The sequence below is a fragment of the Phocoena sinus genome, chromosome 10, assembly GCF_008692025.1.
Source record: "Phocoena sinus isolate mPhoSin1 chromosome 10, mPhoSin1.pri, whole genome shotgun sequence".
Lineage (NCBI taxonomy): Eukaryota > Metazoa > Chordata > Mammalia > Artiodactyla > Phocoenidae > Phocoena > Phocoena sinus.
In genome coordinates, this window is record NC_045772.1 from 85736807 (window position 1) to 85761108 (window position 24302).

At 37.3% G+C, this 24302-nt stretch overlaps 1 protein-coding gene across 13 annotated transcripts in view; it reads left to right on the forward strand.

Moving 5' to 3' along the window:
- The window catches only part of ABCC9 (ATP binding cassette subfamily C member 9), a 150544-nt gene that overhangs the window by 69524 nt on the left and 56718 nt on the right, over positions 1-24302 (forward strand). For all 13 annotated transcript variants that reach the window (XR_004351753.1, XR_004351752.1, XM_032645442.1 and 10 more), the window contains 7 exons: positions 4379-4417; positions 5841-5942; positions 8128-8212; positions 9510-9590; positions 17874-18011; positions 18140-18265; positions 22448-22544. Coding sequence is in view for 11 of the 13 variants with exons in the window: in XM_032645442.1 (XP_032501333.1) it covers positions 4379-4417; positions 5841-5942; positions 8128-8212; positions 9510-9590; positions 17874-18011; positions 18140-18265; positions 22448-22544 (668 nt within the window). In the remaining 2 variants the exon portion in view is untranslated. The remainder of the gene's footprint in view (positions 1-4378; positions 4418-5840; positions 5943-8127; positions 8213-9509; positions 9591-17873; positions 18012-18139; positions 18266-22447; positions 22545-24302) is intronic.

Sequence of the window (24302 nt, forward strand, 5' to 3'; positions counted from 1 at the left end):
GTCTTATACAAGCTCCAAATTGAACACATCCAAACTGAGCTCATGTTTCCAAAACCTGCTTCTCCGCCTGTATCCTGGAAGGGTTGTGTTCTCACCCCCTGAAATCAGTTGGTAGGAGCCCAAGTCAGAGGTCAAGGATTCAACCTAGATTCTTATTTCTCTATCGCCTGCAAAATCCAACCAATCACTTTTCTTATGTCTGTTCTTCCATTTTTGTATCTATTTTAATTTTCCTGGTTCAGGTACTTAATCGCATTTGTGAACTACTCACTGTGAACTACTCACTCCCTCACCTTTCTTTACACTGTTGTGAGATTTACCTTTTGACACGAAAATCTAATTACTTTCTTCTTGCTTATAATTCTTTTCTTGACTGGCCAAAGCGTAGAAGAAATATTCTAGACACCTTTGCATAAAAGGGCCTTTCCCAATGTGGTCCCTATCTAACTTCTTAAATTCTTATCCTGCCATTCCACCCACCCTTTCCATTGTGTTCCAGTAACACTGGACTGCGGGTAGTTTTCAAATACACATACCTCCTCTGTAATGCCCTCTCCCAGGTTGGTGGCCTCACTCTTTTTTCCGGTGTCAACTCTGATGTTGTGTCTTTGACAAAATCTTCTCTAATTTCCCAGGTGGACTGAAATGTAGCTTCTCTTCTGGTCCCTCTGCAGTTTGTCCAAATAAATAATGTGGGCTGGTCTCCTTCCTAGACTGAGACACCCTCAAGCCAAGCATGTTGTCTTTTGCTTTTCATCTACTTCACATCTAACCCAGACCTGGGCTCTTTCCATTTCTCTTTGTAGACACACAGGACTCTTCTCTCTCTCTCTCTCTCTCTCTCTCTCTCTCTCTCTCTCTTTCCATCTCCATCCCTATTATCTTTCTAATCTCAGCCCACAGCCCCTTTCAACTACCACTCTCTCACCTTCTTTTTGTAGATAAAAAGGCCTTTCCTGGGAATTCCCTGTTGGTCCAGTGGGTAAGACTCCATGCTCCCAATGCAGTGGGCCCAGGTTCGATCCCTGGTTGGGGAACTAATTCCCGCACGCATGCAGCAACTAAGGACCTGCATGCCCCAACTAAGACCTGGTGCAGCCAAAATAAATAAATACTTTAAATAAATTAATAAAAGTCTTTCGCCTTTCCCTCCAGTTCCTCTTATTCTCCTCTTGCCTCAGTCTACTGCAGTCTCATGTCTACCTCTGCCACTCCACTGAAACTATTCTTATCCAGTCCATCAGTGCCATCCTAGTTATTAAATTCACTGTGCACTTTAAAAAATTATTTATTTTTTTATTGGAGTATAATTGCTTTACAATGTTGTGTTAGTTTCTGCTGTACAACAAAGTGAATCAGCTATATGTACACCTATATCCCCTCCCTCTTGGACCTCCTTCCCAGCCCCCCCATCCCACCCATCTAGGTCGTTACAGAGCACCGAGCTGAGCTCCCTGTGCTATACAGCAGGTTCCCACCAGCTATCTGTTTTACGCACGGTAGTGTATGTGTGTCATTCCTAGTCTCCCAATTCGTCCCACCCTCCCCTTCCCCCTTTGACCTCCTGTCCATTTGACGTTGTTGCCCATACCTTTCTCCTTCAAAAGGTTTCCTTGCTTAGTTTCCAGTGAAACTCACAGTCAAGTTTTCCTCTTAGAACTTTTGCCTGCTCCTCTCAATCCCTTCTGCAGATGTCTCTTCCTTGGCCATTTGTTAAATAGTGATGTTTTTCAAGGTTCTGTCTTCATCCCCTTCTTTTTTGCCTCTATATATACTTGCTGGGCCATCACATAGCTTCCCATGATTTTAGTTTCCTCTATCTGCTCCTGCTTCTTTGTCCACTTCGTTGTGATAAGCTAGCATTGTTGAAGTCATTTATTGGCTTTTCACTAGTAAAGGAAGGAATCCAAGGTCCTTGGGGTCTAAGGCATATATTATGAGGGAAAATCATCCCAAAGGCTTCATTTGTTTACCAGATCTCTCTCCTGAGCTTCAAATTCTGCTTTCTGGCCATGGTCATTCTGCCATCCCTTAGGTATCTCAAACTGAATGTGTCTGATTCTGAATTTTATATCTTCCCCCACCATATGCATTTCCTCGTCTGTGTCCCCTGTCTGTCGCTCCTTCCTCCCCTCCATCCCTTCCCATCTTGTCAATCACACGATCCTAGGTATCTTTGAACGTGTCCACTTCTCTTCATTCATACACCATCACCCAAAGTCAGGGCACTGCGTTCTCATCTCCAGTATCCGACAGCCTTCAAGGCTGTCTGTATTACCTCCCATCTTGCTCCCTCCAATTTATTTGTTACTTTCTGCAACTGGAGTGATATTTCTAAACTGAACGTGTTATCTCTTTCTTGTTTAAATCCTTTTAGTGTTTTCTATGGCCCTGTGGAAAAGTTCAAACTCTGTAAAACGGTTTATGAGCCCCTTCGCTATGGCTGTTCACCACTTGTTTTTAAAATTCATACTTTTCTTCTCTCACCATTGACACCCACATTTCAGAAATGGTAAATTTATATCAGCTCCTTGTATGACCAGGATACTTTAAGGTCATCCAATATGTATTTTATTTGCTCTGAAATATTCTTCACCTTTTCTCTATCTAGCCCACTCCTATCCCTCTGGTATCAACTCCTCTATTTACCCTGGTTTGCCAAAGGTGGATTGGGTGTCCTTCATCTGTGCTCCAATATCACCTTTTGCTTCACCTATCATGGTGTTTATTCCCTTGTCACACTCCCACCAAACAGAAAGCAACATGAAAGAAGGAATGACTTTTCTTTGTTTACTGTATCTCTAGTATTTTGGCACTAGGGGGTGATCAATAAATATTTTTCAATTGATATTAAATACATGTAGTTGGAGTTAATCAATAGTAATTGAAAAAAATTGGTGACTTCCAAATTCATATCTCCAGTTCGGGCTGACATTTTCAAGTGTCTGATGGGCATTTCCACCTGGATGGCCAATAGGAAAATTAATTCATTAATTTCTGCCATACACCTGCTCTTCCTCATCTGTTTTCTCTCTTCCTCAGATTAAATAAAACCATTGAGTTCATTTATTGGTTTTTTTACCACTAAAAAAAATAAAATAAAATCCAAACTTTTTGGCGTCTAAAGCATATTGTGTGGAAACTATCACTTGGGAAATTGTGCATTTCATTATTTTTATGAGCAACTTAAATCAGAGAATAATCATTATTGAGAGGGAAGTTTCAGTCTAAGATTGTTTTTCCATACCTCTATTTTTTTTTTTAACTTTTTTTTTTTTTTTTTTTTTGCGGTACGTGGGCCTCTCACTGTTGTGGCCTCTCCCGTTGCGGAGCACAGGCTCCGGACCGCGCAGGCTCAGCGGCCATGGCTCACGGGCCTAGCCACTCCGCGGCATGTGGGATCTTCCCGGACCGGGGCATGAACCCGTGTCCCCTGCATCGGCAGGCGGACTCTCAACCACTGCGCCACCAGGGAAGCCCTCCATAACCTCTATTAACCACCCCATGATGTCATCAGAAATGTGCAGTTGTGAAAATCTTATCATTAGAAACACTAAGCCAAAAATCACCAAGTAATGTACTTAGGTACATTTTCTCCACAAAAGCATATGATGCTTTCCAAAGTGAAATAGGATCTATTCTTGGAGTTCCTGTAGACTTTAATTATGTGTGTGGTTTTTGAATTCAGAATGATGGAGTTCAACTAAACTATTAAAATTTAGAATAATAAAAAAATAGGTCCTCGGGTGTTTTTTTCCCCAATGAAATAGATATAACTAAATTTAATTAGCCAAACACCTTGTTTTACATAAATAATATCAATCAGTAATTAATTATACCAAAATGTTACAGTGTGACCATGCATTGTGCATGTCTGTCTTTCTTACCAGTTCCTTAAGGGCCAGGCTGTGTCTAAACCCTTCAAGTTTAGAGAGCAAAAAGTATTTCTTGTTATGCCTTAGGGTAACTGATTAGGAATTTAGATAGATTAAATTCAAATATTAAAGGTAGGGAGCGCTTGGAAACATCAAATTCTTGTATAAACTAGGAAACTGTTCTGCAAAGTTTACCTAAATCTACACAGGTAGTTGGAGCAGAGTTCTGGCTAGAACATGTCCATTGTATGAACCCAAATTATATATGAAAGAGAACAGCGCTGTCCTTCTTTTGGAAGCTTACTAAGTAATTATTTCCTCACTGATGAAGATGTAAAAGAAGACGGTCATTTTTCTGATTTGTCTTTGGGACTAATATCAAAAACTATTTGGGAAATGTAGCTATTTTATATGTTCAATGTTTATCTTTTACCTGATATGTACACTCATTCATTCTATATTTATATTTCATCATTAATGAACATTGTTTGCCACACTTGCAGTGTAAATGAATCTGAACCTTCTTTTGAAGCAACCAGAAGGTATTATTTCTGTTTTAATCTGCATAACTTCCTTCCTCAGACTTTACCTGATATTCCATCTCTTAGTCCTCGTCATTTTACTCATTCTGATAATGTACAAAGTCATTTATTAAAATGTGCTAGCCATATTTCCAGTAGCAGTAGTTCCCAACATTTGGAGGCTGCTAACAGAATTAATTTGCCAAACAAAATGGCCCATTGTGTCAACTGTTACCTTCTCCGTGAGTCACATGGGTCTCAACTTTGGCTGAAACTCAAATGTTCTTAGCGAATTGGATTTGGGATTTCACAAGATAAAATTGCATAAGAATTAATATGTATATTGTTTATGAGTTAAAATGTGATGGGATCTGCTTCTAAACTGGAGCTGGAGAGCCAAGTGCTTCATCCATTAAAAACAAAAAACAAAAAAAAACCTTAAAGGACCCGGGGCAGGGAGGGGGAAACAGACATGCCAGAGGTTGGGAACCACTGTTTTACCACACAGATGGTTTTCTAAGAGACTGCTAGCGTACTATATATTATCATGCCTTCTAAGCTCCTAAGACATAATGTTTCAGGATGATCACTGAGCATTTCTAACTACTTTTTTTCTTAACTTTATTCTCTTTTAACCTTAATTCCTTAATTAGTACTTACAGACCATAAACTAACTGTCGAAGTGTGAATTTTAAGCTGACCCCTTCCCTACCCCAATCTCATCATCTTCTGTATCTTCAACTCACATGCATTTTCCTAATTATTGCAAATTAAAATCTGATGTATAGACATCTGGTAGAATTTGCAAGCCAAAAAAATGGGGGACTGGGAGGAGGCTATCATTTTTTAAAAATAAACTATTTCAATATGTATTGAAATATGTAGTTTCGTTATTGAAATGGACTCCTCAAGATCACTCTTTGTTTTGAAATATTTCTATTATCTATTAATATTATCTATTATTTTAAAATATGTTCATGCAATTAAGCCACAAACACATACTATAATTATTACAGTATTAATTCACATCTTTTTAAAGATATTCATATAAAATTCAGAGTTATGTAAAATGCTTTTAATATAAAGTGAAATATCCGTGACTATTAGAGTTAATTGCTATTTATCTTTAAATTATTTTTAAAATTATAGTCATTTTAAAAAATAACATTTTAATTAATAGTTCATACCATAAAATACTTCTTTAGCATACCAAAATAAAATTTGCACCTTGTGTGTTGTTTTAATTAAGTTCTCATCCCTTTAATTTAGTGGAATATTTAACCATTAATTAATAAGGTTGATGGTGGTTAAAATGTTCTCTTTTAGAAGTTCCCCATTTCTGTCTTTGAGATATTTTATCAACTTTCATTTTTCTTTGTTATACTAAAATAAAGATTCAGCACAGCACCCTTGCTGTGTTTTGTTTTTCTTTTCCATTTTCCAGTAGGAACAGGTATTCTGTGGCTTACGCAGCTCAAAAGCCTTGGCTATTAAATGCTACAGTGGAAGAAAATATTACCTTTGGAAGTCCTTTCAACAAACAGAGGTAATTTTGAATGTATAAAATTTAGAACTCAAATGAGCAGCTATTTCTAATCCCTATCTTTGGTTCACGGTTTCTGGAGCCTTTTTGTTTTAAATTTTTATGGGATTATAGTTGATTTACAATGTTGTGTTAGTTTCAGGTGTACAGCAAAGTGAACCAGTTATACATATACATATATCCACTGTTTTTTAGATTCTTTTCCCACATAGGCCATTACAGAGTATTGAGTAGAGTTGCCTGTGCTATAGAGCAGGTTCTTATTGGTTATCTATTTTACATATAGTAGAGTGTATATGTCAATCCCAGTCTCCCAATTTATCCCCCCACCCTTATCCCCTGGTTCTGGAGTCTTTGTATCGGGACTTCCTTTCTTCTCTGTTTGCCCCTGCATCCATCTTCATCACTTGGTCTATTAAGTCAACTCCTGTAAGAGAAGCCTCGTTGGAAGTTTCAGCCCATCCTATACAATTATTGAGAAGGATTTGTACACCAAAAATAAACAGCCAAAACCGAAGTGTGTGTGTATGTGTGGGGAGGAGGTGGGCATGGTGCTGAGGTTGTTGGTAAACAGAAGAAAAATCTCAGTAAGGAGCAGAAGAAGAGTTAACCGTGGACAGAAGAAAAGGAATACGGGATCTGAGGGGTCTGGTTACTCGGAGCAGCCAGAATATGTCCTCTTTCAATCATCTTTTAAACACCCGCTCGAGTGTACAAAGGCAAGATCCTTTCCTTAAGCCACCTGCATGAGGGGCAGGGAGTGTCCTAAGACCCTGAGCTGGGTTCTGAAAGGTAAGGAAAATTAGGTCTGGGGAGAGGCATGAGGAAGGGGGAAGGGAGAGGAAAGTGTGGGAGGAAAAACTCAAATTACATGGGATTGTTTGGGGCCTGGGAACAAACCAAACAGAAAGGGATCTGTGTGTATTGATGGCAGCAAACTAGATTGTAAAGGAAGGCTGAGATGAGACAGTCAAGTGCCTTAAAAGCCAGCCGGATATAAATCTGACATTCTCGGGAGGCACAGCAAGTGTTAGAAAGGGGACTAACAAAGTTAATGTGCTCTGGCAGCGTCATAAGAGATTTATGTGGGATGAATCTGTATTAGGAGCAAAAACGCATTTAAAAGTTTGATGGGATAATGACCCAGGCATGCTGTGTTTGTTGCCTGCACTTGGCAGTGACTGTAGAAATGGAAGAAGAAGAGATGGTTGACAGAAACGCTTTCTAGAATAAGAATGGACAAAATAAGAGCAGGGGGAAGAAAAGGGAAGAATCAAGGATGACTTGAATATTTTAAGACCAGGTGATTGAGAAAATGAAACCATTGATATTTTCCCTAGCACTCCCAGTGCCCATGCTTCCCTGTATTTCCAGTCCGTCCAATTTCCAGATCCAGCCTTAGGTCAACTTGAATACATCAGTCCTCATCTTCTTCCATTTTCTCCTCCCTTCAGCATCATGATTGTGGACACAGATTCCCCACCTGTAACCCATGCTTTAGCCCCAGTGAGCCTCCTCTTATCCCTCACATGCACTTGAACTTGTTCACTTTCGTGCAGTTCCTTAAGCCTCCCTTCCCTCATTTTCATTCCTAGCAAATTATAGCTCATCCTTCTGGATACACCTTACAACTCGCCCCCTCTCAAAGACGTCACTAATTTCTCAGAGCAGTCGGTCATGTCTTCCTGTGTATTCTAGGAGCACTTTACCCATCTATAATATTCAGCACCTACCCATCTATAATATTCAGTACCTAACAAGGTACATTTTTATTATATGTTTCTATGTCAATATTCTGCTCCATTTAATAGTTTTTTAAAAAAAATTTTAACCACTTTTTTCACTGAAGTATAATTTACAATGTTTTGTTAGTTTCAGGTATACAGCAAAGTGATTTAGTTGTACTTATTTATATCTATTCTTTTTCAGACTCTTTTCCATTATACGTTATTACAAGACATTGAATATAGTTCCCTCTGCTATACAGTAGATCCTTGTTAATAGTTTTATAAAAGTGGGAAAAAAATATCTATTTATCTTTGTATCTACAAGCCTAGTGTAGAGGCTAGTATATACTAAATTGTTCAATAAGTGTTTTATTTCAGCTTCCAAGACATTGGACCTGGGACTTAGTTTCTGGGCAGTATGTTAATAGTGATCTAAAAACTCAAAATATTTTCTCCCAAAGGTACAAAGCTGTCACAGATGCCTGTTCTCTTCAGCCGGATATTGACTTACTACCATTCGGAGACCAAACTGAAATTGGAGAGAGGGTAAGCTATGTGTAGTTTAATTAGACAATGGACACAAATCTAGAAAAGTCTTCGGGTTGTCTTTAACTTTTCATGGAGCATGAGAAAATCTGAGAGCTCTGGAATTATGTGTTTTCCTAGTGACAAGTTCTGGAAACAGGAGCACAGGAGTTCTTGATGCCACGTCTCTTAGGTATTTGTTGACTAACCAGCATACATGTCACATTTTGCTAGCTGCTTGAGAGTTCTCAAGGGAAGGGAAGCAGTCCCTGACTTTGATCAAATGTATTTTTACTTACTTGGAGTTTACTTTAAATTGGTTTGGAAACTGAGATTGCTTCCGACCACTTCTTCCACTCTTGCCAGCATCCATTTATTCCTGTTAAAGGGTTCTTTTTTCTTTGTGTAAACAGGTTTTACATTGGCATCATACTGTTCTGTGACTAGCTGAAAAATATTTATACCTGTATGTAATCATTTATAACAACGTTGGCTAAAATTTTTGAGTCTTATAGGTGGCAAGTACTGGGCAAAAGGCTTTATGTGCATTATTTACTTTTACAGCAAATCTGTTATATGGGTGTTTTGTTATCAGTGTATTGCAGCCAAGAGGACCAAGGCTGACAAAGGTTAAGGAACTTGCCCAGAGTCATTGGTGCAGGTGGGATTGGTCCAACTCTGTAGTCTGTGTTATTCATGGCTGTTCTTTATTGTAACCTAGTGGAGTGCTTAAGACATGACCTGGACTTTTCTGAGTCTTCATTTCCACGTGGGGAATAATACCTACATGTTGAAATTGCTCTGACGAATAATAGAAATAAGGAATGGAAAGCCATTCACATCAGCCTGGTGCATACTAAATGCTCAATAAATACTAGTTTTTCAAATTTTTATAATCAGTACTTGATTATAAAAGCATATTGCTGTGTAGTTCTGTTGAAAAAACTTGTAATATCGAATTTAAGAGGCATATGTTAGTATACTACAGACACAATGCATGAAACTAGAAACAATTTGGGGATTACTTCATCTTCAGCACTCACCTTGGTTTATGGTTATTAATGCTTTGGTACAGCAGAGTTCTCTATCAGAGTGAAAAGAGGATTAATGTTATCAGTCAGAAGTTACCATAATATAATTCAAGTGTTGACCACTAGACAGCTTGCATTTTATCTTACTAATGTTATCACAGTTTAATTAATAAATTACCATTAATTTAAGATTCTTTTAGAGAAGTTTGTATTTTAAAGGGAATTTTTTTATCAACAGATCATCTACTAATTTAAAAGGTGGATGTTTATGGATATTTCTTCTCTAGGGCATCAACTTGAGTGGGGGTCAGAGGCAAAGAATCTGTGTGGCCCGAGCTCTCTATCAAAATACCAACATTGTCTTCTTGGTAAGAATATGGGCTTTTTGTTTCTTTCTATTTCACTTTTCCCTCTGGACAAATGAGTCCTTAAAGAGACAAGTAACTCAAGGAAAGACGGTTTAACTTGTGAAATTACAGAGAATTAAAGGGAGACAAATCCTCCGAGTACAAATCAAATCAACATCAAGATGAGAGTTGGGGGATCCAGAGGGACTGAGGTGCCCAAATCGTTACTTATATGAGTTTTTAAATCATGAGGATCATTAATGAAAGAGAATGGATGGTGCTGGATGAACTGGACAGGATCATAGGTCTTCTCATTTATATTTGCTAGCAAAAAAAGAGGGGCTGGAAAATATACTCTTGGTGGACATAGGGGTTAGTAAGTATGCAACTCAGGCTGTGGATAAGATATATCTGTGAAGCTTCCTGAGATTATTCTTAGAAATCTTGATACTAGCCTAGACCTACTGAATCATAATCTATAAAGGCAGAGTTTAGAATCTGTATCTTAAAAAAGCGCCATAGATGATTGTCTTGTATTTATATCCTGGGTTGATAACTTGCTTCTCCTATGGATCCACAAATAAAATTTGATGATTATGTTGATTATGAATTTGCTCTAGTTTGGTTTCTCCAGAAGGATGTAACCAAAATAACTTAGCTTACAAATAGTGTATATTAGAGACCAACAGCCTATGTAAATACATCCTTCCCCTGCTTTCTCTTTCTGTGCAGTTATTAACCATTTATAAACTTGGTTCTCCAACCTCCTTTAGAGTTTTCACTCCATCTAAAATCGAATATCTTCAAATTTTGTGGAGTTTTCCACTAAATTTGGATCCATTACTGGGGAGGGGAGTAGAATTTGGACATAGTGGTGGAAGTGCACTTCAGGTTAATGTCCCTAAGAATACCTGTCCCCCAAATGTTCCATAAAACACCACCATAAAAGCTATACCAGTATCTAGCAGTACCCTACATAATTATAAATCCTTTTCATAATGGGTGGACCCGCAACTAGAAATGACTTCTTGAACTTTGGGATGAAGTAATGATTGAACCACCTGAGGACCAAGTGACTTGGAAATCTGAAAGAGACAGAGGTTCTCTGAACGTAGTATTCTACTCCATTTCATTCCACTGCCTTCAATTTAATGACCCTTACTTCAGTTGTAGAATCATGAGATTCAAAGAAGTCATAGTGCTAACACTGTGGATTCCCGGCCATTCATTATGGAATTGCTTTTCGTATCATCTCTAACAGCTTCTCGATGACTCTCTCTGAAGACAGATTGCTTATCTTTGAGGCAGCCTTTCCTTGTTGGTCCGTGTATGGGTTGCTATAACAAATCGCCATAATTGGTGGTTTACACAATACAAATTTATTATCCTGTAGTTCTGTAGGTTGGATATCCAACATGGGTCTCACACAGCTGAGATCAGAGTGTCTGCAGGGCTGTGTTCCCTTCTGGAGGCTACCGGGTAGAAAAGGCTTCCTTGCCCTTTCCAGCTTCTAGAAGTTGCCCACATTTCTTGGCTCCCAGCTGCCTCCCTTCATCTTCAAAGCCAGCATCTCTGACCATTTTTACTACTCACTTCTCCCTCTCTTCACATCTGGGGAAGTTCTCAGCTTTCAAGGATTCATGTAATTAGCTTAGACCCATCAGGATAATCTTCCCATCTCAAGGTCTTTAATCTAAATCATATAGACATACCTTGGAGATATTGCAGGTTTGGTTCCAGATCATCATAGTAAAGCGAGCATCGCAGTAAAGTGCGAGTCACGTGATTTTTTGGGTTTCCCAGTGCATACAAAAGTTATGTTTACTATACTGTAATCTCTTAAGCGTGCAATAGCATTATGTCTAAAAAAACAAAGTACATACCTTAATTAAAAAATACATCATTGATAAAACATGCTACCCATCATCTGAGCCTTCAGTAAGTGATAATCTTCTTGCACTAGTAACATCAAAGATCCTTGATCATAGATCACTGTAATATAATAATAATGAAAAAGTTTGAAAGTATTGTGAGAATTACCAAAATGTGACACAAAGACACGAGGCAAGCAAATGCTGTTGGAGAAATAGCGCCGATAGACTTGCTAGACGCAGGGTTGCCACAACTCTTCAATTTGTAAAAATACGCAACTCTGTAAAGCACAATAAGGTGAAATGCAATCAAACGAGGTATGCGTATATCTGCAAAGTCCCATTTGCTATTAAGGTAACATAGTCACAAGTTCTGGGAATTACAACATGGACATCTTTGGGGACCATTATTCTGCCTGCTGCGGATAGCTTTCATTATTGGAAAGTTATTATGTGATTGAAATCTGTGTATTTTCCATTAATTGATTCCCATTCTGCTTCTGCAGCAGCAAATATATTTCTTTTATATAGCCATAGTTCAATATTTTAATATTATTGTCATTACTTGCCTTAATTTACTTTTTTCTAGGCTAAGCAAGCTTAATATTTTTAATTCTTTGACAATAATATAATTTTTATAACTTTTTTTTGCCTTTTCTTAATTCTGGATGTAATAGTGTTTGTCAGGGTCCCTCTGAAAAAGCGTGTTCTAGATGCACTCTGATCAACTCAGATAATCTTAAAACTAATAGATCTGGGCTTCCCTGGTGGCGCAGTGGTTGAGAGTCTGCCTGCCGATGCAGGGGACACAGGTTCGTGCCCCGGTCCGGGAAGATCCCACATGCCGCGAAGCGGCTGGGCCCGTGAGCCACGGCTGCTGAGCCTGCGCGTCCGGAGCCTGTGCTCCGCAACGGGAGAGGCCACAACAGTGAGAGGCCTGTGTACTGCAAAAAAAAAAAAAAAAAAACAACAAAACTTATAGATCTTATGATCTAAATATTATAGTTTCTTAATTGTAGCCTAAAATTGAATAACGTTTTAGCAGCAACAGAATACTGTTGATGTGTTTTAACAGTTTCCCCCAAATGAAAATATCTTACACTTCCATTGACAAAGCACTTTGAATCGCAGTATCACCTCATTTGATTCTTATGACTGTGCTGCTAGGGTAGATGGTGTCCTCATGAGAAGTGAGGAAACTTATACAGAGAAAGGTCAAGTGCCTTACTCAAGGACTAATGACTGGTGAGTGATACAGTCTGGGCTAGAACTCCATGTCTTTTGAGTACTGTTTTTCTGATCAGCTAAGATTCTCTGGTATTTTTAAAAAGTATTACTCTCAAGTTACTACTTGTGTTGTCTTTTTCTTTCCTTTCCCTCTCTCGCCCCCTCCCTCTCTCCTTCCTTCCATCCTTCTTCCTTTCCATCCATCAATGTTTAGTGAATGTCATCAATGCCATCTTACGTGCTGGGTAAAGGAAACAAAGTTTTCTCCTTTGTTATTCCTATCTTTAAGGATCTTACTTGTACAAGTAATTAGTTAAGGTTTTACATTTTGCTCTGATCTCTAGTTAACCTTTATCAAATTAGTCTTTACACTGTATCAAAGCCATGTGAAACATCTTGATTATATATCAAACATATTAGTTATTTTTAAAGCTTTGTAGCATCTATAAATGTTCTGTATCAGTGAATATATTTTTAAGAGGTTATTTCCAAAAATGTGTCCATAAAGAGTATACTACTAAAACATTCATTGAATACAGGAAAGACTATATTAGTGAGAACTGTATATATGTATATAAAAATAAATTATATATTACTGAAAATGAAGAATTGACCATTCACTGATTTGGCCATTTGTCAAATTGTCTTGCACTCTTTAAAGAAAGTATCTCCCCAGAATGTTAATACACAAACTGAATCGTGAGAAATGATCAGCAATCCATCAAATCTAGATTATTATTAAGTTATATAAAAGGTTACATTTTACTGCAACACCAAGATGCCACATAATGAAGCCATGATGACACATAATGAAACCATATACATGATAGCAATCATTATTAAGGGCTTTTTATGACCTAGTCATTATTCTAAATACTTTAGGTACATGAACTCACTTCATCCTCACAATAACCCTATTAGGTTTGACATTGTTATTATTAATGTTACCTTTACTTATGCAATGATAATGTTGAGGCTTTGGGGGATAGTTTACCCAAGGTCACACAGATAGTATAGTGAAGCAAGGATACAGACCCAGGTGATCTAATTCCATAGCCTGTGTCCTTAACCACTGCACTCTTCCTCGTTAAGAGATTCCTGGAAGTCACTAAATTCTCACTATGGTGCTTTAAAGGGTTTAGCACAGCTAATCACCACAGCTTTATTTATAAGAAAATAATAATAAAATAACGCTTTAAAAATATTTTACAGAGACTTTTACAACATTATTTGATCTTTGCAGCAAACCTATATGCTCTCTGACAGGTCTTTTTATTATCCCCATTTTACAGATGAAGTGACTGAGTTTGAAAAATTGCCCAGTGTCAGAGATCTACTCTGTTAACTACTTTCAAATATGCAATACAGTATTATTAACTATAGTCGAAGTGCTGTACATTCTATCCCGAGGACATGTTTATCTTACAACTGGAAGTTTGTACCTTTTGACCACTTTCACCCATTTTCCCCAACCCCGCACCCACCACCTCTGGCAAACACCAATTTGTTTTCTGAATTTATGAGTTCACTTTTTTTTTTTTGAATTCCACATATAAGTGAAAGCATATAGTATCTGTTTTTCTCTGTTTGACTTATTTTACTTGGCATAATGCCATCACAAATGGCAGAATTTCCTACCTTTTTATGGATCTGTAATATTTCATATTGTCTTTACCCATTCATCCACTGATGGACATTTAGGTTGTTTCCATATCTTGGCTATTGTACATAATGCTATAATGAACATAGAAGTTCTTAATGAACATTGAGATAATGATTTCATTTCCTTTAAATAAATACCCAGAAGTGGAATTGCTGGATCATATGGTAGTTCTATTTTTAAAAATTTGAGTAACCTCCATACTTTTATTCCATGGTGGCTGCACCAATTTACATTTCCAACAGTGCACAAGAGTTCCCTTTTCTCCACATTCTCACCAACATTGGTTATTTCTTGTCTTTTTGATAATAGCCTATCTAACAGATGAGAGGTGATATCTCATAGTTTGATTTGTATTTCCCAGATAATTAATGATATTGAGCATCTTTTCATGTACTTGTCAGCCATTTGTATGTCTTCTTTGGAAAAATACCTACTCAGATCCTCTGACCATTTTTAAATTGGATTGTTGGGGTCTTTTTGCTATTGAGTTGTATGAGTTCTGTATATATTTTGGATATTAACCACTTATCATATATATGATTTGCAAATATTTTATCCCATTTCATAAGTTGCCTTTTCATTTCGTTGATGGTTTCCTTTACTGTACAAAAACTTTTTAGTTTGATGTAGTCTCACTTGTTTATTTTTGCATTTGTTCCTTTTGTTTTTGGTATCAGAATCTTACAAAAGCATTGCCAAGACCAATGTCAGGGAGCTTATCCACTATGTTTTCTCCTAGGAGTTTTATCGTTTCAGGTCTTATGTTCGTGTCTTTGATTCATTTTGAGCTGATTTTTATGTGTGGTGTAAGACAGTAGTCCAAGTTCATTTTTCTTACATGTGGCTGTCCAGTTTTCCCAGCACCATTTATCAAAGAGACTATCCTTCCCCCATTGTATATTCTTGGCCCCTTTGTTGTAAATTAATTGACCATATGTGCATGAGTTTATTTCTGGGCTCTCTGTGCTGTTCCATTGATCTATGTGTCTGTTTTTATGCCAATAAGATAATGTTTTGTTTATGATAGCTTTGTAATACAGTTTGAAATCACAAAGTATGATACCTCCAGCTTTGTTATTCTTTCTCAAGATTGCTTTGAATATTAGGAGTCTTTTGTGGTTCTATACAAAGTTTGGAATTGTTTGATTCATTTCTGTGAAAAATGTCATTGGAATTTTGATAGGGATTGCATTGAACCTCTAGATCATTTTCGGTAGTATGGACAGTTTAACAATATTAATTTTTCCAATCCATGAGCACAAGATATCTTTCCATTTATTTGTGTTTTCTTCAGTTTCTTTCATCAGTGTCTTAGAGTTTTCAGTGCACAGGTCTTTTACCTCCTTGGTTAAACTTATTCCTTAGACATTTTATTCTTAAGTTTATTAAGTTTATTCCTTAGACATTTTATTCTTTTTGATGCAATTACAAATGGGGTTGTTTTCCTAATTTCTCTTTCTGATAGTTTGTTATTAGTGTATAGAAATGCAACTGATTTTTCTATATTGATTTTGTATCCTGCAACTTTATTGACCTCGTTCATTAGTTCTGTTCGTTTTTTGGTGAAATCTTTAGGATCTTCTATAGAAAAATGTCATCTGCAAATAGAGATAGTTTTACTTCTTCCTTTCCCATTTGGATGTCTTCTATTTCTTTTTCTTGACTAATTGCTCTGGCTAGGACTTCCAGTACTATGTTGAATAAAAGTAGTGAGAGTTGGCATTGTTCTTGATCTTAGAGGGACAGTTTTCAGCATTTTACCATTAAGTATGATGTTAGCTGTGGGCTTGTCATATATGACCTTTATTATGTTGAGGTATGTTCCCTCAATACCTACTTCATTCAGAATTTTTATCATGATTGAATGTTGAACTTTGACAAATGCTTTTTCTGCATCTATTGAGTTTATCATATGATTTTTATCCTTCATTTTATTATTGTGGTGTATCACATTGATTTGCAAATGTTGAACCATCCTTGCATCCCTGGAATAAATCCAACTTGATCATGGTGTTTGAATATTTTACTGACTGTTGAATTCAGTTTGTTAATATTTTGTTGAGAATTTTTGCATCTATGTTCATCAGAGACATTGATCTGTAATTTTCTTTTCTTGTGATGTCTTTATGCTAGCTTTGTAAAATGAGTTTGGAAGTGTTCTTTCCTCTTCTGTTTTCTGGAAAAGTTTGAGAAGGATTGGTATTAATTCTTCTTTAAATGTTTGGTTGAATTCACCACTGAAGCCATCTGTTCCTGGACTTTTGTTTGTTGGGCAGTGTTTTTTGATTACTGATTCAATTCCCTTACCAGTAATTGGTCTGTTCAGATTTTCTAATTCTTCACGATTCAGTTTCTGTAGGTGTTTGTTTCTAGGAATTTATCCATGTCATTTAGGTGTCCAGTCTGTAGGTATATCATTTTTCATAGTAGTCTTATGATCCCTTGTATTTGTGTGGTATGAATTGTAACATTGCCTTTTTCATTTATAATTTTATTTGAATCCTCTCATTTTTTCTTGGTGAACCTAGCTAAAGGTTTATCCATTTTGTTTATCTTTGTAAAAAATCAGCTCCTAGTTTCATTGATCTTTTCTGTTGTCTTGTTAGTCTGGATTTTATATATTTCCGCTCTGATCTCTGTTATTTCCTTCCTTCTACTAACTTTGGGCTTAGTTTGTTCTTTTTTTCTAGTTTTTTGAGGTGTAAAGTTAAGTTGTTTGTTTGAGGTCTTTCTTTTTTCTTAATATAGGCATTTATTGCTATAAAATTCTTTTAGAACTGCTTTTGCTGCATCCCATAAGTTTTGATATGTTGTGTTTCATTCATCTCAAGATAGTTTTTGATTCCCTCTTTTGATTTCCTCTTTGGCCCATTAGTTGTTCAGGAGCATGTTGTTTCATCTCCACATATTTGTGAATTTTTCAGGGGTGGAGTTTATGGCGAGAGTGTGTCTCAGACTTTCCTACTTATTTTGACGTTTTTTCTCAGTTGCTTAATGTGTCAGAATCATTCAACTAGTTTCTGGATTTCTTTCAGAGGGAATTGCTCCATATGTAGCTGTATATTCGGTGTGTCCATGGTAGGAGAGAAATTCAGGAGCCTCCTATGTTGCCATCTTGGTCTAGAGTCTACACCTATTTTTATTATTTAAACTTTATTGATAAAGTTTATTGATAAACTCCAGTTATCATTTCATTCAATTGATAAACTCCAATTATGATTTCATTCTTTGTTTTGGTGTTTTGTTATATGTTGTCGAGTAATGTTGGTTTTTGAACTTGGCTATTCTATACATAAGAATTCAAACTACTTCGAATACTGTTACTTACTTTTTAAATTAGTTTTTAAGTGAAAGAGAAAATAAAAACTTCATTTTTAATTTAGTACCTTTTTTTGTAATTTAAAGTTATTCAGAGTCTGTTTATTATAAATAGGATTTGTGAGATAATTTGTCTTTAGTTATTTGTATTTCTGCTTTCTGGAGGATTTAGTTACAAAGAGAATATAAAAATTTTTCATCATCTCTCCATTTTACTTGTTGTAGGATGATCCATTTTCTGCCTTGGACATTCACTTGAGTGATCACTTAATGCAGGAAGGGATTTTGAAATTTCTCCAAGATGACAAGAGGACACTTGTTCTTGTGACTCACAAATTACAATATCTAACACATGCTGACTGGGTAAGAGTTTAAAAGAAGTTTCATTAATTTTTATATTACAGTTATATAAATGCTTTCTGAGATAAAGATAATTCTCTTGGCCAATTAAGGATTTTTGTCACAATTCGTCTAATATGTGCTTTCCTTAGATCATAGCCATGAAAGATGGAAGTGTTCTAAGAGAAGGAACTTTGAAAGACATTCAAACCAAAGATGTTGAGCTTTATGAACACTGGAAAACACTTATGAATCGGCAAGATCAAGAACTAGAAAAGGTAATTGCTCAGAGTTCAGAGAAGTTCAGAGTTGAGTTCAGAAGAGTCAGAAATATAGTGCATAATTACTAAAAAAACTTTTAGAGAAATATTACCATTTAATGTTTGATGATATAATAGTCCTCACCTGAAATCTGAAATAATTGTATATTTATATATCATTAATTGATAGACTACTTTGAAACTAAAAAATTCTAGTGATATCTTTCGGATGACGTGTTGTCAGCCTTTTAGAGGAATTTTATTTGAATTGGAGGCATATTACAATCATATGTGTGTTTAAAACTTAAACTACTTGCTCAAGCATGCTATTTCCTCCTTTTATCTTATATTTCCTTAGGTATGTCTTATTTTCCTCACCTGTAATATGAGAGTATTTTCATTCACCATTTACAAATGGAAGGTTGTGGGCAAAACAAAATCTGAGATGGTTTTGAAAGAAGGAAGAGCTATGAGCTGTGGGTATAGTGGTAAAGCATGTCTGGGATAGAGTTGGGGGGTGAAGGAAGGTAATCAGAAGGAAATAACAATAAAGCTTTATATTTGGATAGTTTTTAAAGTCCACAAAGCCTTTTTACATGATCTCTGTTAATTCTCACAAAATAAGCAAAAAATATCAGAAATTAGTAAAGAAAATATGATCTCACTCTTACAAATGAGAAAACTGAGGCTCAGAGAGGCTAAGTAATTTGCCTAAAGTTGTACAGTACATATAATAAGTGGTACCAGTTGAATTTGAACCCAGGTCTCTACCCAATGTAATTCCAGTATAATGTAAGTATAACATTGAATGAAATGATAACAGAGTTGGAAACCAGATTGAGTATGATAAAAGAAGAATTCATGGTTGAGAGGTGAATTATAAATTGAATTAGTAAATTTTCAAAATGTTTTCTCTTGAGTTGGGACTAGGAAGTGTCTAGAATTCAGTAGTCCTGGCTAGGAATGAGCATTATAAAATGAAAATGCTTATATCAGCAAATTTCTGAAAAAATCAAGAAATTAAAATGTATTATTTCATAAAGGAAAAAGTGATCTATGTTTCAATAGCAAAAGGAAGATTAAAAGTCAGACAAACCATGGGATTGCTCTGTCTTCTGGAGCTTTGCCAAAGATCTCAAAAGTAAACTACAAACTTCTCAAAATATGGAAGAAAAGATATATGTAAAAGTCTTTAAGTAGACTAGGAAAAATCACAGAACCTTCGAAATGAGGATATTCATCAAAATATGACAATGTACAATTGGCAAGAGCCCACTTAAGAATTATGTGGTGGAGTGCTTGATTGTAAACTTACTGGGATGGTTCCAAATGACATTTTTTCAGTGGTCTAGATGCCAGGGACAAAAGAAAATGATGTAAGCTTAAGGAGTGGACCATTTATGGTTTACTTTGGAAAGAAGATCTGGAAAAACACAGAGAGAGAGAGAGAGTACGCTCTTGGCTTGATTTTATAGTAATACTGATTATTGAGCAAGCCAGGAAGAAAGTCCATTACATTGTGTTTAGAAATGAAGTGATCACTCAAGATAGCCTAACTCTGTAATTAAAGACACATCACAGGGTTATAAATCAGCTGAGGGAAATATGGAGCAAGTTAAGGTGTGGAAAGGGCAAATCCAGTTGGGGGTTAACCAGTGGCCAGTAGAAGCCAGCACGAACCATGCACCTGCCCAGAATCCTCACCTGGGGCTGGAGGGAGGTTACTGCCACCCAGAGAAGGGCAGGCTCCTGAAATTCATCTGAAGCCAGGGAGAGTCACACGGTGAGGAATAAGACCGCAACACCTTGGGGAAGTTTTCATAGAAACAGCTTCTGAATATGTTCTGTGGCAGGATGGGGTGTTTGCCTAGGACACTGGTTCTCAACCAGGGTCACTTTTGTCTTCTTGGGGACATTTGGCAACATCTAGAGACATGTTTAGTTGTCACAGTTGTGGAGCAGGTGCTACTGGAATCTAGTGGGTAGAGGACAGGGATGCTGTTAAACGTTCTACAGTGCACAGGGCAGTCCCCATGACAAGGAATTTTCTGACCCAAAATGTCAGTAGGTTGAGAAAGGCTGGCTTAGAGCCAGAGCAGATCAAGCAAGTGGACAAGGGAGTGAAACTAAAGAGCTCACAAAACATCCCATCTCAGGGCTTTAGACAGATCTGTCAGTTTAAGGGTTAAGGGATAAGGGAGAAAAAATATGTTAAAAGGATAGAAATGGCAGCTATGAAAAGGAGAAGTTTATAACACTTTTAGCTGATTTAAACATTATTAAAAAGTCTATCTTGGATGGCATCACCCATTGTCTTCATAATGTTATTAAGCAAAATAAAGTAGCATCTTTGGACATTTCTTCCCCCAGCCTCCAACCCTCACCTTGACCTGACCCTTCACAGGCATCCAGTAAATATTTATTGGATGAATGAAACTAAATTTGTATTTACTTAATCCAGATATCAACACAATTTAAAATATTTAACCTCAAATGAGCTTAATATGAGCATTTACTCATAAGAAAAATGACTAAAGATTAAAGTCCCCAAGATGTTAAATCTTTTGTTCACACAGATTGGCGAGTTGAACAAGAACCAGATCTTCTGTTTTTTCATGAACAGGTTTATTTCATTTCGTTACACTATACACAAAGGATTAGGTCCTTTTTACTTTGGGGTTTTATTTACTCTCATGTACAAGCGTTGGTTTTCATATCGTTAGGCACAATTAAAAGCTAATGTAAATGTGATGAATTGGGAGATTGGGATTGACATATGTACACTAATATGTATAAAATAGATAACTAATAAGAACCTGATGTATAGTAAAATAAAATTCAGAAAGAAAGCTAATGTAAAATTGTCTCTGAAAAAATACTATTCAAGAGACACTTTCGCTTTTACTTTTTTTTTAATTCGAGAACTTGGAAGCGACAGAGCCTTCTAGAATAGCAAGTCTCTTAAATCACACATGTTATATGAGGCCAAACAAACAAAAACAAAACAGGACCACTATCTAGAGACTGATCACCAAAGAATTACTGGTTTATCAGTGTCACAACTGTGATTTTTTTTTTTTATGTCAGCATGTACAGGAAGCTCTCAAATTACCATAGATTCGAAAAGTCTGTGGCTCAGTTATTTGGAGCTCAGAATGCATTTCCCCACAGAAACAGGGAGATGGTTAGTTTCCCAGACTGTCCTGCAGAAGCTGATTTAACCCACAGTGTAACTGAACTGATGCTACTAGTCCAGTTACGAAGCCAAGGGGGTGGAGTGTTGGAAGCAGAGAACTGGAGAAAACAAAATGCTTTTCCCTTTCTCAGCACAAGACAAGTCAGGAGCAACGCTTAAAAATTTGCAAAGTTTGTTTTTGCCATTTTTCTCTTCTTTCTGCTTATCTTTCCTTCCCAGGGCTTTCTCCTAAACTGCTAGGCAGCTGAATACCCTCCTTTCCAATTTGCTTAAAAATTACCCACCTTCTGGGCTTCCCTGGTGGCGCAGTGGTTGAGAGTCTGCCTGCCGATGCAGGGGACGTGGGTTCGTGCCCCGGTCAGGGAAGATCCCACATGCCGCGGAGCGGCTGGGCCCGTGAGCCATGGCCGCTGAGCCTACGCTTCTGGAGCCTGTGCTCCGCAACAGGAGAGGCCCGCGTACCGCAAAATTACCCACCTTCCTTCAATCTCTATTGAAGTCCCTTTCTTTTGTGCCGTTCCCTTAGTGAGATGCTCAGTCAGAAATTCATCTCGATTTAATAATTCATAATATTAGTGAATGACTGATAGTGCTTTAACCAATCCAGAAACACATGCATTTTTCAAAGAAGATATTTGTTAACATAGATGACTTTAGTTAGAAAAATTACAGGAGTACGTGAAAGTGACATAAAAGAGCAATGGTGGATCCAGGCTTTAAGGCTAGGGGAGGTGTCCCCCTGCCCCTGGGGTCAGCTCCATCACGTTTTTACTACTTTTCCTGGCTTCTTACCGCCCTACACCTCTGAGCTCTGAGACATTTTTCACAAACCTCAGGCATTACTCCTATGACAGGAGTTGCCCATCCATCTGTAGCGTGAACAGAGCCCAAGACCCAGAAAGGTAACTAAGGATTGGTTCTTCGTACGTGTGGATCACTGATTGATAAGTAGAACTTGACTGTGGCTGTGAGTTCCCTGAATGATAGCACAGTGTTTTCTGTAGGATATGGAAGCTGACCAAACAACTTTAGAGAGGAAAACGCTCCGAAGAGCCATGTATTCAAGAGAGGCAAAAGCACAACTGGAGGATGAAGACGAAGGTAGACCTTTTTTTATGTCTGACACATTCAAACGGGTAATAGGATGTGAGGGTCGTGCTTTAGCAAATGATGTGTGAATATGTCAGTGAGGAATGACTAGCCACTTTGCAGCAGGTGGAAAGGCCAAATCAAATACATAAAACTGAAATGGAAAGAGTAGGAGTGAAGGAAAGGTGTATGCAATCAACCAACAAGCATCTTGAGCGACTTCCCACAGTGTGTCTTAGTATTTCTGTGTTGTGCGTGAGAGAGAGCTGACAGGACAGCAGGTCTAGACCACTGTTCAGATAAATTGGAAAGGTGTAGTATAATAAAATGTCCTTTGGAAATAAACAATAAATGGGGAATATGGAGAAAATACTGCTTTGAAAGACTTATACCTGAGTCAGTAAGTTCTTACGGGGTTTTCACGATAACACAGCAATGAAGACTAAGAGGATGAGAAAGCTGTTTGTTATGTTTCAGTTTTCTGGATCTAGTAAGGTATAGCAGGGAGAAAAGGTTTATGGGAAATTTGAGGAATAAGCTGAAATAGTTACATGACTTTGACATTTGTTGCCAAGAAGTTTGTAAGATAAACCACACTTAGGTCCATAGAGTAAATGCACTATACTTCATTTTTCCAACATGGTTTTTGCTGAAGACCACATTTCTACAAGCCAATTAAGAAAGAGAAAATTATAATTTCAAACTGAAGGACACCAAAATATGTTATCTTTACTCATCATATGATAATTATTGTGTTTCAATAAATACTCATTGGGCTTCCCTGGTGGCGCAGTGGTTGAGAGTCCGCCTGCCAATGCAGGGGACACGGGTTCGTGCCCCGGTCCAGGAGGATCCCACATGCCGCGGAGCGGCTGGGCCCGTGAGCCACGGCCGCTGAGCCTGCGCATCCGGAGCCTGTGCTCCACAACGGGAGAGGCCACAACAGTGAGAGGCCCGTGTACCGAAAAAAAATAATAATAAATACTCATTAAGTAAATAAATAAATGAATGAATAAATGAATTTTGTACTCCAGTTTCTTAGATTTAAGAATTTTTTTAAACATCTTTATTGGAGTATAATTGCTTTACAATGTTGTGTTAGTTTCTGCTGTATAACAAAGTGAATCAGCTATATGTGTACATATATCCCCATATCCCCTCCCTCTTGCATCTCCCTCCCAACCTCCCTATCCATCTAGGTGGTCACAAAGCACTGAGCTGGTGGTCACAAAGCACTGAGCTGGTGGTCATAAAGCACTGAGCTGATCTCCCCATACGATGCAGCTGCTTCCCACTAGCTATCTATTTTATATTTGGTAGTGTATATATATTTCAGTGATACTCTGCCAATTCATCCCAGCTTACCATTCCCCCTCCCCATGTCCTCAAGTCCATTCTCTAAGTCTGCCTAAAGAATGGTTCATCAGAACCATTTTTTCTTTCTTTTTTTTTAGATTCCATATATATGTGTTAGCATATGGTATTTGTTTTTCTCTTTCTGACTTAATTCACTCTGTATGACAGACTCTAGGTCCATCCACCTCACCACAAATAACTCAATTTCTTTTCCTTTTATGGCTGAGTAATATTCCATTGTATATTTGTGCCACATCTTCTTAATCTATTCATCTATCGATGGACACTTAGGTTGGTTCCATGTCCTGGCTATTGTAAATAGTGCTGTAATGAGTATTGTGGTACATGACTCTTTTTGAATTATGGTTTTCTCAGGGTATATGCCCAGTAGTGGGATTGCTGGGTCGTATGGTA